The 14,469-nt window shown below is 32.4% G+C and overlaps 1 protein-coding gene across 1 annotated transcript in view; it reads right to left on the reverse strand.

Annotated features, from left to right (window-relative positions):
- LOC118191373 (alkaline phosphatase-like) overlaps window positions 1-12,829 on the reverse strand; it is a 245,634-nt gene extending 232,805 nt beyond the window's left edge. Inside the window, exon 1 of the mRNA XM_035362177.2 lies at window positions 12,543-12,829. Coding sequence (XP_035218068.1) covers window positions 12,543-12,612 — 70 coding nt within the window. The 5' untranslated portion in view covers window positions 12,613-12,829. The remainder of the gene's footprint in view (window positions 1-12,542) is intronic.
- Between the last annotated feature and the right edge of the window lie 1,640 nt (window positions 12,830-14,469).

Here is a 14,469-nt window from a genome sequence, read left to right on the forward strand (position 1 = left end):
CACATTTAATCTTAGGAATAGATTTTCTTTCAGACGCACAAGCTACACTGGATTTTAATGAAGCGTCCCTTAAGCTGACAATGAAACCAGTGCGTGTAGAAAAGGTTGAACCGCCAAGGTTAAATCTTGACCACCTGCCTAATGACGAGCAAGATAGAATCCGACAAGTGGTAAGTGAATTTGCTTCGTTATTTAGTGATATTCCAGGATTTACTCAGGTTACTAACCATAGTATTGACACCGGAGATGCAATGCCAGTTCGTCAAAAACCATACCGGTATGAAATGGGTGGAGAAATTAACAGTTAAATTTTTTATTAATATTTACTCAGATGCTTTATCTGCACTGTCGGCACTCTCCAGTCCTCATAATAAGAATAAATTAGTAGATGAAATCAGAAATTTATACTTTAACTTGAAGAATAAACACATTATTTATTTCCATTGGATTAATTCTCATGCTGGAAATATGGGCAACGAGAGAGCGGACGTTCTTGCGAAAGAGGCTGTCCTGGGGGAGGAGACGGAGGATAATTATCTACAACCCTCTAGGAGGAGATCATGTACTGTTCTTAAAAATATTGTTATTAAGGAATGGAAAGATAGCTGGGGATCTTCAGAAAGAAATACTGGATATATTAATGAAATAAAGATCAAAAATAATATGAGAATACATCATCATATTGATTGTAATCAAATTGTAACCGGTCATGGCAGATTCCCAGCCTACTTAAATAGATTCAACCTCCAGGAGAACGAAAAATGTTTAGTATGTAATATTTATGGAGATGCACGTCACTTTGTTGAGAACTGTATTTTAACGGGGGAGGTGAGAGTGAAATATAATTATAAAGGATTCAGTGGACTTTTTAAAAATTATGAAAAGTTTGAGAAATTTTCAAGAGACATTTTAGATATTATTAATAATAACAAAGAAATCATTGGTATTTTAATATGAAGATAAGAATTAATGCAAGAAGTAAGAAAGAATATAAAGTGAAGGTGCTACAGAGTTTGTATGTGTATATGTGTGTTTTATGTGACGTGTTATTTCTTTTGAGCTTCTTTAACCAACTTTAAGAACTTTTTTGGTTTGTATGTGTGTTTCTCTGGTTTTCAAAGATTAATAGCTTGCAACCATTGACCAGAAGTTTGTTTAGTTTATTATGTTTTCGTTATACTAACTCTTTTGTTACTCGGTTCTCGGGTTTTGGTTCTCCGGAGCTTTATTTAGATTAGTTAATTCTTCTTAAATGTTTAAATTTAATTGAGCTTTATGTGGGATGCGGCTGGATCGTTGGATGTCCTCGTTTGTTGTTGGAATTGCCTTCTGCCCTTTTTTAACCTTAAGGCCGGCTTTGCCGGCTAGGTGGGTTTGGGTTTTTCGGTTTTTCTTTCACCGGTATGATAAGAATAAGGAAAAAATTATAGAATGGCATATTACCGATATGCTACGTAAAAGAATCATAACGCCCATCTCAAGTAGTTATGCTAGCCCGGTGGTTTTATGTAAGAAAAATAATGACTATCCTTTGGAGCATCCAAAAAGGTGGAGATTCGCTATTGATTACCGTAAATTAAATTCCATAACGAAATATCCGGTATATCCGTTACCGATCATAGAAGAAATTTTAAGGAACATAAAATCAACCAAATTTATGACGACTTTAGACTTAACGACTGGTTATTTTCAAATAGGGGTGAGGCCTGAGGACGTGCCTAAGACTGCTTTTATAACCAAGTATGGCACTTATTGCATTTTTGCGTATGCCGTTTGGCCTTTCAGGTGCCCCGGCAACATTTCAGCGATGCATGGAAATTGTGTTAAGACATGTTCTTGGAAAGTCCACATTTATCTATTTAGACGATATCATTATTACTAGTGATAATCTCGACCAACATGTACAGGATTTAAGACAGGTGTTTTCTTTATTAAATGAGGCCGGTCTAAAAGTTAATGTCGAAAAGTGCAAATTTGCAGCCCCTGGATTAAAATATTTAGGTTACAAAATATCTCAAAAAGGGATCGAGACAGATGAATCAAAAATAATCGCTGTACAAAAGTATCCGACTCCAAACACGGCAAAGAAGCTCTCTTCTTTTCTAGGACTTTGTTCATATTATAGGTCCTTTATAAAAGATTTTGCGGCTATCGCTGAGCCATTGTTAAAATTAAAAAGGAAAAAGGCAAGATTCTCGTGGACGGCCGAAGCCAATAGTGCTTTCGAAAAATTAAAACAAGCATTAACGCAAGCCCCTGTGTTGAAATTTCCTGAAAAGGATGAAAATTTAGAAATTTCAGCGGATGCTTCGGATTATGCGGTAGGAGCGGTACTTTCGCAAAATCAGCAGCCCGTGGCATTTTTTAGCCGAACTTTAAATCAAACACAAAGAAACTATTCCGCGACCGAGAGAGAGGCACTTGCAGTTCTGTTAGCAGTGCAAAAGTTCCGAGTCTATTTTGGAAAGGCGCCGATAACAGTATACTCTGATCATGCGGCGGTAACTAGATTGTACTCAGGGAAAAATTTATCCCCAAGATTAATAAGATGGGCACTCAAGCTGCAAGAATATAATCTGGTAATCAAGCATACCCCTGGAAAGGAAAATATCGTAGCAGATGCCCTATCAAGGATTAAAATAGACGAACAAGGCAATACCGTAAAGATGGCAATGCTTACAGCGTGTACAATAAATTCCCGAGAAACTGTAATAACCGAACTGGGTAAGGATCCTGAGTTTGGAAGTATTTATGAGTATTTGAAGGATCTTGAAAATTTTAGCCACCAAGATATTGTGGCGATAAGAAATAGGGCGGCCCATTACGAACTAATAGATGGTCTACTATTCTACACAAAAACTACGAATTCCAACAACGAATTTCGACCTGTTATCCCAGCTATTCTTAGATTAAATATCCTGCATGAGCTCCATGACAGCCCTTTAGCTTCTCATGCTGGTATTCGAAAAACTATCCAACGCGTACGCGAGGCAGTCTACTTTCCTGAACTGCAAAAGTTAACAAGGGCGTATGTCCAGTCCTGCCCAACATGTCAAGCAGTTAATTATATTAATTTCCGCCCGGCCGGGTTTCTAAATAGTATTAAATCCGAATTTCCAAATGAAATAATTGGCATCGATTTATTGGGCCCTTTCCCAAAAAGTCAGTTAAATAAAAGTCGCTATCTCCTTGTTATGGTTGATCATTTTAGTAAATGGACCGAAATTGTTCCCTTAAAACGAGCCTCGGCGAAATTAGTTACCGATTCTATTTTAAATAAATATATTTTAAAATACGGGGCGCCCCTAAAAGTTATATCGGATAATGGTCCTCAATTTGTAAGTAATATATTTGAAGACATGTGCCAAAAACTGGGCATACGTCATTTAAAAATGGTCCCGTATCGGCCGCAATCAAATATAGCGGAACGGGTCAATAGAAATATAGTGAAAATTATCCGTAGTTATGTTAAAAATTTTCATAAAAGCTGGGATAACTATGTCAATGAATTTGCTTTCGCCCTTAGGACCGCAAAACATGATACAACGGGCAAAACTCCTGCTGAGTTATTTCTAGGCAGAAAGATTATAACACCGTTAGATAAATTATTTTATGTGCAACAAAGAGCCCCAGAATTTAAAATGGGTTATATAGAAAAACTAATAAAAGAAGCAAAAAAGAATACGGAAGTAGCACAAAGAAACAGAAGCTATATTATGATTTGAAACGACGGGGAGTAACTTATAAAGTAGGGGATGAAGTTTTAAAAATTAAGCATTCACTTTCTTCAGCACCAGAAGATAAAACTGCCAAATTTTTTCCACGATTTGAAGGACCATATGTTACAGAAAAAATAACTCACGCTGTTGTAGTGTTAAAAGCCAGAAATGGTGAAACCTGTTCCGCAAACATTGATCAAATCAAGCCCCACTTCGATCGTAATAAAATGCAAATCTTTTCAGATCTTTTGCAGGACCCGGCACGGCAGACACCGCAGGTACAAGTTCCAGAGGTGGAAAAACGACAAGTACAAGGGCAAGCCAATGAGAGACAGAAGCAAGTGAAAAGAAAATTGCCCCGCGGAAAAATTGAAGGTAACAAGAAAAAGAAGCCGTTCCACCGTCCAGAAAACAGAGTTCACGAACACCCCCAGAATGAAGAAGGAAGAAGGACGACGTATGTGAAGAGGACCAGGAGAAATGACGGCAACTATAACCCGGCTTTAAAACGGAAGATCTACTCATCCGACAGAACTCTCCGCAGCAAAAGTCGCCGAACTGCGGAAGGGCCATCAGCGGCGGAGGAAAAAGTACATGGAAAGTTTGAACGGCCAGCAACGAGGTCCAAGCAAGAACACGGAAGAAATTTCCCAGTTCCGCCAAGACCAGCTGCCATCAAACGGCCAAGACCACAAGCAGAGGAGAAAAGGAAAGTATTCAAGGGTGGCCGAACTGGCGAAAAAAGGAAGCTTCCAGAGAAAAGCACTGAAGGGCGAGCCCGTACAAGAAGGAGGATAAATGAAGCTACTATCTGCAGTACCTTTAAAGACTGGGCCCAGAAAAGGATGTCCGAATATTACAAAGATAAGTAAAATTTTATGTTACTTTGCAAACTTAAGTTAATCTTTCATTCTTACTGCAAGTGGCAGATTTCGAGTAGTTTTACATCATGCGAGGTCTACCTTTATCGCCAAAAGGGCGAGAAATGAGTTGTGACCGATTTTCGTATTATGTTTTTCAATTACTCGTGCGTAAAACTAAAGTTGATGTATAATAGCGTTGTGTAAAAACTTAACTATTGTAAAACGTTATTGTATAAATTTTATTTAAAACATTCTAGCAAGAGAGGAAGTTAGATTCTAGAGCTAAAAGTTTTCAACAAGGTCGTTTTAGACCTCAGTTTCAAACTAATTAACTCTGGCGGGAAGTATGTAAGGATCTTAAGTTTTACTAACGTTTATTTTATTTTAAATCTTTACTATCACTTCTTATTTTCTACTTCCGGCCAGAATTATATGCGTTAAGGTTTTTATGCAAAGTTTGTCTGGCGAAAGCCAAGTATTTAAGTGTGGCCTTTTTGCCAAGCGAAAGGGAGGTAGCAGTGAGTCAACGCAGGCCGCTTACCTTAGAAGTTACGCAGTTGCTGTTTGCCTTCCAGGCCAGAGGTTTTAATCCTCTTGATAAATTAAAACGTATTGTAGTGTTCACAGTCTCTGTGCTACATACGCTTCCTGTTATTATAAGGCCAATCTTCCACGTGTATTATTCTAAAGTTAAATTAGAGTTTAGTTTTATTTTTATACTTTTACGTTAGACCCCGAGTGGCGGGTCATTGTATTCCGAAGTACGGAAGTTATTGTATATAGAGAAAAATAAAGGGGTTTTGTATACCCTTCGTCTGTATCCTGTCTACTTACCACAATTAGTGAACATAGCTTTAGTAAGCTCTCTGTTCCGAGTCAGGTCCTTGTATGTTCCCGAAGAAGGTTAGAAGGAACATTGAACCTGATACCATAACTGACACATAGTACATGAATGATAAGTATCTTTCGCGTATAGAAGTGTGTGCGGTATGCGCACAGTAATAAAGAGTGGTCGTTTGAAAATGGCGGGTAATCTGCTGCGGGACGAACATTGTATCTTCTGAGAATTCTATAAAAGCAGCGTTGTCAGTTTTGCAGCAGAAAACGTTATCGAAATATTTCCTTCAGCTATGCATGTAAGCACATGGCAAAAGTAGTTTTAAAAATGCTGAACTTGTGATTTCTCTTTATAGGCTTATCTAATATCCGGGTGGTGTTTTCCACTTTGATGGGCAGCTTTGAGCAATAATGGAAGACCATTCACAACAGATATTGAATGAAATCGAAGGAAAATCAGGCATAAATCGCCTAACAGTTTTTTGACATTTTATACAATGGAAAAGATAAACATGGGTAGGAAATGGCTTCCACATGCTGAGGCTGAGGAGTCTAAAATATAGTGCGATAACATTTGTTCTTCACTTTTATCTTCACGTCAAAAGGGCATTTTTTTGGATAGCATCATTACGGCTGATGAAAAGTGAAAGTTGCATCACAGTATCATACTTTGATGGTAAGCATCCAGTGACACCTTAAAAGCAACAACAAACTCCGATCTACGAGACTAAAAAAATTATGTTTCACATTTAGTGAGAATGATAGCATACAGTTCGTTATGAGCTTCTTAATTCTGAAGACCTGTGTAATCTACTTTGTGCAACTGACATGTTTACAAGAGAAATAAATACTTTTTCGGCTATTTGCACCCACCAATAGAAGAGGTATCTTATATCACGATGCTAGTCCGTTTGCTTAGAGAAAAACCAAAAGAAACATCAGAGGATTTGATCACGAGATCCTACACCATCTATTTCATTAAAGTTCAGATATAGTGCCCTCATTTTACCATTTACTAGATCCATGAAACAGCTGCAACATCTTTCCAAATATCTGAGGCTGTTGAACAGGGTATCTAACAGTGTTCGCCTTCTAATACACTCGGTAGGCAATGATGGTGATTACATTAGTATTTAACTTCCATGTAAACTTCAAAATACTCTTAAAAAATAGCAAAATTTCGAAATGATGCAATATTTTAAATCACACAATTATTCTTTACTAAGGTTTATTATATGACGTTGCAATTACAGTTTACTAAATTTACTAATGCTACGAATATTCATAAATATTTATTGACTATATTTAACTTATTTCAACCAATTCCATTACACATTTTATAAACTAGATATATTTTTAAAACATAAATTAAAGTTATAGACTATTAATTAATGTGTTCATTCTTTTAAAATCGATACTTGTTAAGCAACTAGTTATAATTTGTAAACTAACAGTATTAAACAATAACAAATGCCAGTACTGGCTATTTGCCAACCAGCTTAAGAAATAAAGATTTTACGACTAGGCAACACTTGTCTGGAATGATAAATAGTCTGGTAAAATAATGCAGCTTAATGTAACGTGAATTAATGGACCAAGAAATTAGAAAAACAAATGTGCGAGATGTTTCTAACGCATATAAAAATTGTAACTTCCATTTTAAAAAACTGTTTATAAACATAATATATTAAATACATCTACAAGATAATTAACTGTTCTAAGTAACATGCACGCTAAGATGTAAAGAGAAGGAAATTTAACTTCCTTCAACATAAAAATTGAAGTAATAAATTATTTTAATATTTAAATAAACTATATAGCTTAATAAATATAGCCCATAACAACTATTAGCTGAAGTTTTCAAATTTGTTCGAGAAAAGAACGACATCTGGGGCCAATACGGTGCTTCTTTTTCCGCTCAAACACACATAATTTATTTTTTAAATCCATACCGCTCAAATAATAATTCCAATACATACGCATTACATAAATATGAAAAGTAATTAGTTATTTTAATATCTTTCCACTGGAAAATACTCGCAAGTAAATAATTAATTCAGTTACTAAATAAATGAGAAATAATAAAAAATGCTTTCTTTTGCAAGTGCTTTGTAAGGCGAAAGCATGTAAATATTGTAATAATTAATAATAAATACGTTTAGCAGATATTTTTGTATGAAATGCTTATGGTTAGAAAGTTATTTATTTTCACGCACTTTACTTTTATATGCGCTAAACTGCTGATAAGAAAGCATCTACGAAATTGGCAAGTTTTTTATTGTTTTCTCAGCTGTTATGCATACATGGGTTTTCACAGAAAAATGTATAAGAATGTAAATCCTCATGTTATTAAAAAATAACTATAATTTAACAGTGATTGAAGAAATAAAATTCTATTTTATTTGCACAAAAATTAACAAGCAGAATTTAATTAATTAAACGATAAAAACCATTTAAAAAGATTATATATTTCGTAATTACTTCCCTTTTTAGTTGCCGCTAATAACTACATGGAATCTTATATACACCAATTGAACATAAAAATCGCCTTTGCCACATTAAATGAAAAGGATTACTTGGGTACTAGAGTAAACATTTAAAACAAACTGATTTATATCAACTGTAAAACGTTAAAATATAACTTGAAAATAAGATAAAATTTTTTAGACTTATTATTTTTTTAGACTTCAACAATTATTTTATATTTTAAAAAATATAAAATAATTGTTGATTAATGATATACAAAATGCGTTTACTTAAATATTTTCTTCGAATGTGATCAATAATTCAAAACTCCAAGTACAAATTTTCCTTCTGTACTACTCTTTCCAACTATGTTTTGCAAAGATATGTTTCACAACTTTGTTCTTATATGTAAATATATGCTTTATTGCACTTATAGTTTGTTTATACTAATTACGTGCTGACATTCAGGAGTGGAGGTAAAATTTAAATCAGATAAACGTATTTACAGCACCTCAAAATAATCGCATAACAAAGTGTACTTTTAATGGTTGGTTACAAATCCGGTAACTCTATTGTAAGAGATGAACCAATGAATTTTTTCATGCTTCAAAACTTGAGGTCACCGAAAGTCTTCATGGTCTGTAGAAAATATTCAATTTATTGTTTGTCTTGAGTAAGTTCAATACCCGAATAAACCAAATATAACACTCTTTCTCTGCACCTTGATGCAACTATGTTTTATTGTAAAAATTGGTTTCATAGATTTGTCATTGCTTTCAAGCATATGCTTTATCTTATCAGATTTGTATTTAGCTTTGAATTGGCAATGATAACATAATAATACATTTTAAATCAAATAAAAATACACACGACAGGAATTTCTAGTATGCAATGTTATGTAGTTTAAAATTTTATGCACAAGTCTTTTATTTATCGTTGTAGAAAACATTTAATATTTATAGTTTTTCAAAAATGATTATATAACGCTATATCTCTTGAATGTTTGGTTGTAGATATATGTTTTTATTTTACGAAATGAACCAAATGAGACAGTCTCTCTGACTGTGAAAACATTGGTGCTATGACACACTTATATCAAAACCTTTATGAAATGTAATTTCTTACATGGACTCCCAATGAAATGTTCTCTAATTAAAAACTTGTTCTTTACGCAAACAAAGATCTTTAAGAGGAAATAAAACTTATACGTTTTGACTTTAGTAGGCAAAATTGTCAAAGTTATATGATTTCAATCATTTTCATTACAATTCTAATCATTTTCATCAAAGTCCATTTGCGAATCACATAAAATTGTATTTCATCAATTAAAAAATTTTAAATTTTAGCATTTCTTTAATTCGTAATTCGAATAGACTGCCTTATAAGGTATTTCACCCACTTCCCTAGCGTACCTTTGTGGTGTAACGGTAGCACGCTGGGCCGGTATTCCAGAGGTCCGTGGTTTGATTCCCGGCGAAGGCAGATGCATATTTTTCATCTTTCTGCCTTCCAAAAAATTCTAATGACTCTACAGCCTCTAAATTAATGTAAAATGTTTCTTAGAAATAGGCATTCCAAGCTTTGGTATGCATTATTATTAACAGCATTTGCAGAAGGCTTGAAAAAGTTTTAATTAGTGATATCTACCGTAGTTTTGAGATATGAGCCTAAAGATGATTTTTCAAATACTTCAAAGGTCAGTTATTGATTTCTTAGGAGTTTCCAATTAATTCAAACAAAAATCGAAAATTATAGTCAGATGATGATTTATGATCCTTCTTATATATGTTCCATATTAATAAAGTGTTCTTATCAGTAACATAGCAAATAGGAGCTTTTTAAAGTAATTTTAGCTACACTTCTTAAAATCATTTTACAATAGGTGATATTTTATACTATCAATATTATGTATAAAACAATTTCTAACGCCAAAATCTGCCGGATGCGAAACTTTTAATTCCAGTTCTTGCGCTTATGCTCAAATGCGTCAAAAATAATATTTAATGGCAACAATGAAATTTCGTAGGAACCCGCAGAATACGATCCTCTCTTTACACACTAGTGTTCTTTCAAGTTAATTTAAAGAGTAATTGTCTCTTTCGAAGTAGTATCTATTCTTCATTATTTTGATAATTTTCTGCTTATACCACTTCAAAATTTTTATATTTTTCTGTTCAAAAATGAAATTCAGAAACAAACGCTGTAGCTTTAAAAATATTGCGAATTTAAAAATTAAGTTTATCAATGGCTAACAACCGGTATTAATTTTGTTTACTTCAGAGAAAGGTACCCCGGAAGTGTCAGACTGTAATATGAGGTTTCTAGATTATCCATCAAAATTATTTTATGAGTTTATTTTACTTATTCATCCAATTCGGCTAAACTGAAAACATATTTTTGTAGTTATCACAAGATTAGGAGCACCGTAGTCTAAAAGCTCACTACATTGTTTCCTTTCTTAAATTGGAAGCACAGGTCTACGACTAAGCATGAAAGGGATAGTTAATTAATTGTTCAATGCTTTTTTAAAAACATTTCGTAGTCATGAGAAGTACGCAGCAGTCATATGATAAATTTTGAACTGCCAGACTGCTCTTACAGTCACTATTTTAATTAATCCACTATTTTAATTAATTTTAATTAATAATTTTTAATCCACTATTTTAATTAATTTTAAGTTAATCCACTATTTTTTCTCCCTTTTAAGCTGTATTATTAAGTCTCTCTTTCTTCGCACTTACAGCACATACACATAGTTCAACAACAAAATCACAAACTTTTAAAATGCTGCAAATCATCCTATGTTTATAATTCCCGGTGCATTGTTACGTGTTGGTATAAATTTTAATATTTTGTTTCAATCTTTTCTCGGTTCATCGTATTAATTTTCCATTTTTTGTAACATGGCTAATAAAAATCGTTCTGTCATTTTATTATTAACTTTAATAAGTATCACCTTCTTAGCGCTTACACCACATAAAATTAAATTCAACAGCAAAATTACAAAATATTTAAAAGCAGCATATCTTTAAAATTTCCGATAGGCAATCTAGTGCTCTGGCAATAAAAGTGTTTTATTCTGTGCTGTGCTTAATCAGAATTTCTTTTTAAGGTTTTCAGAATGTGAGACAACTAATAAAATAAATCGTATATTCAAGACTTGGGCTTCCAGCTGCCCATGTTCGGGGGAAGGACTACATTATTCAAAATTTTACGACTCTAAATACTGCCTTTTTTCAAATTTCGAGGAATATACATACATAAATGCAGAGTCTTCATTATTTAATTTCTTTAAATATAACACAGGGCGATAACATTTGCTGGCAACAATTTGAAAAGCGATACACCATTTATGGTGAACCAACGCAAAATCCCAACTCCTTTTAAGTTCAACCTTCTTTTGAGCTGATGTAGCATAAAATAATCGTTGTAGCATTTAAAGAGAAAAAATATCATATATTACAGAATATATAAGATCATTATGATACATGTAATAAAATAAATATAAAAACAAATATATTCCGTGCCCGTTATCAAATGTATTGTTGCATGATTGCCATGCATCATGTTTATTTTTAAGCATGTTACATGGCAATCCCATGGCATCTTACTTTAAATTTTATGGCATCAATCACTTTAAATACGGCAATTCTCTTTTACACGTTTCAACTTAATCTAAGACAGTCCTAAAAGAAGTGTTTTAGCAATTTCTATTCAGTGTTTGTTAAAACTACTAGTAACCGAAAAAATATTCTTTGACAATACATTTCTAATAAAATTATTATTCAGATAAAATTTTCCTTTGAATTCAAAAATGCAGGTTTTACTCTCTGAAATTTCTAAAACATGAATTGTACTGGTATAACATCATATCATATTTTCCATATTTCGTGCTGTAAAATCAACAAATTTCCTTCTTTATACAAACAAAAAAAAAAAAAAAAATCTTATTTCCTTCATAAAAACCCTTACTTTAATTTACTAGACAAAGTGCATTTAAAATGAATTCAAAATGATCTTGAACAGATGAAAGATCCCCACCTGTTCAAGATCAGGCGTTGAAGAAACGAAGTTGCAATTTTTTGCTATACGGCAATGTATGAGCATGGAAATGCTGCAGGAAATATGATTCATTCGAATGACGTAACGAAAAATGGCAACTACAGAAAATAAATATATAATTAAAAAGCATTATGTAAATTATGTATTTTACATTACTTTTGTACGTATGAATTTTACGTAATTTCGTGAAGCATCATGCATTTGCGGAAAAAAATGAAATATTCAAATTAATAAAATCAAAATTAAATTTCAATTAAAGATTTTTAGATGAACTGTTTGAAAACAGTTTGTTATTTGTCTTGAGTTTTCCTGTCTTAAACTTATCTTTAATTTTTATTACAGTATTAATTTATTCATTTTCCACACTTTTATAAGGAATGCGTCAGTTATATAAAAATAGAATTTTTATGCATTGCAATATAATGGATGTATGCATATATGATTAATATTTCAGCTTCTAGAAACCAGAAATGTTCAAAAAAGATTATTCGCTTTTCTTTAAATTGTACAGGAAAACATAGTTTGGAAAATCAAATAATAATAAGTTTTTACAAGGTAATATGAAAAACTGAATTTAAATTCTTTTCTTCCTTACCTTGACCCTGAATTTTGTAGAGTTGACCAAGAAGGTAGAAAACAATCAGCAAACACGTGGAAATTTCCATCTTAATCTTTCTTAACACACTTCCTTCTGATTACGCGGATGAACTCGAAAGAATAATAAGGAGCAGTTCGGCTTGCTTGCAAAAGAAGAAAAAGCGTGAAATATTAACCCCTTTCGAACTACATCGGAGGTAATTTCAAGAGCTATTAATTCGTATTGCGATCCGTGCCGGCGCGATGAAGGGAAAATGTTGGCGATATTCCTCCTTAGCGTAAGCACAATCTTCAAATGAAGGACGAGATTTTGAGAACCCCAGTATCTATAAAGAAGATCACTACGCGCCGGAGGGAACCGCTGTCATCGCCAAAGTCGCCAAATATGAAACTGCCCGAAAGATATCTGTCATTGTTTTTTCAGCATTTTTGGTAATTTTAGAATTTAGAAGGCAGAAAAATGAGTTATAATCCTTTTAGTTAAATCCTTTCAGTTAAAAATCTATCGAAAACATTTATTTCCGAGATTACTTTCAACTATATTTCCTAGAGTTCTTTTGAAACGAGATTAAACTATCGCAAAATTATGCAATAACTTTGCAATACTAAATTAGTATACCAAAATTGAAAAATATTTAGCATATATGTAAAAGATTTAAATCTGACAGTTTAATTTTTATTTTGAATTATATAGAGCACTGTTTAATTTAAACGCTACTTCAACAAAATAATTTTTTTAATTATAATTCTTTCTTACCTCGTAAATAACTATAACAAATGTAAAAAATAAAGGACCTCTGAAATACACTACTTTAAAAGTTTTAAATATACAATTACAAATTATTCGTATAAATTATTCATATAAGAGGATATTCTCCTAGAATCATTTGTTAGTAGTAAGAAATCTAAATTTTCAGAAAAATATCAGTACTAAGGATTTTACATCAACACTATGGATTTCGTATCAAGTACTAAGGATTTCGCATAACAAAAGGTAGTTTAGATGTACATAAGTATGTCTTTATCTTTATTCATTATTAAAAAGTAATAAATTAAAAAAATACAGAAATTAAACTATATAGTATTTGCCAGAAGGTTTTTGTTTTTAATTTAACTTAAGATTTTATTTCATGTAAACATTTTTAGGACGCGTTTCACAATCAAACTTTGAGTACGGATTTATGATGATCGAAATTTTTAGTCTTCAGTTTAATCTCAGATTTCAGATTTAAGGACGGTTCAACTGAAAAAAAAAAAAAAAAAAAAAAAAAAAACTAATATATCACACAACTGTCATTATTTTACTACATAAAACATTGGCAATGATCATTTTTATGAACTACATTAAAATGTGTTTAATGCAAAACAGGGGGAGGTTTTCTTATTAAGACTACTTTTTGGAATATTTAACAGTCAAAATCAATTATTTGCAAGTTTTATTCTCGTAACATTTCATGGACATTAAACTTGAATATATTAAAGGTTATTCTTAAGCTGATTATTTAACGTAATAAATGAACTATTTTCATGCGTTATCTATTTTCAATTATTTTTTGAAAATGAATATATTTATATTACTTTGTTTTGTGGATAATTTATCAACAGATGACCATTTTAAATAATACTCGGAAGCGTTGAAAGCGATATGCTATAAAAAGCTAATACTTTTATGGCTACAATATTAAAAAAATCTCAAAGTTTTCATACTTTATATTACACCCAAAGGGAATTATTTTAACGTTTCCTGGGTTACCTTTATTTATTAAATATCATGGCCTTCGCACTTAAACCACATCAAATTCAATGCAACAGCCAGTATCACAAGATATTTAAAAACAGCATATCTTTAGAATTTTCGATTGAGAGTCTTCCTCGCTGGAGATAAAAAAATTTTTCCGTACAGTGTTGCCATGGCTCGCTTTGAA

This window comes from Stegodyphus dumicola, chromosome 2, assembly GCF_044657685.1.
Source record: "Stegodyphus dumicola isolate Sdum_Otavi_A_Nest chromosome 2, ASM4465768v1".
Lineage (NCBI taxonomy): Eukaryota > Metazoa > Arthropoda > Arachnida > Araneae > Eresidae > Stegodyphus > Stegodyphus dumicola.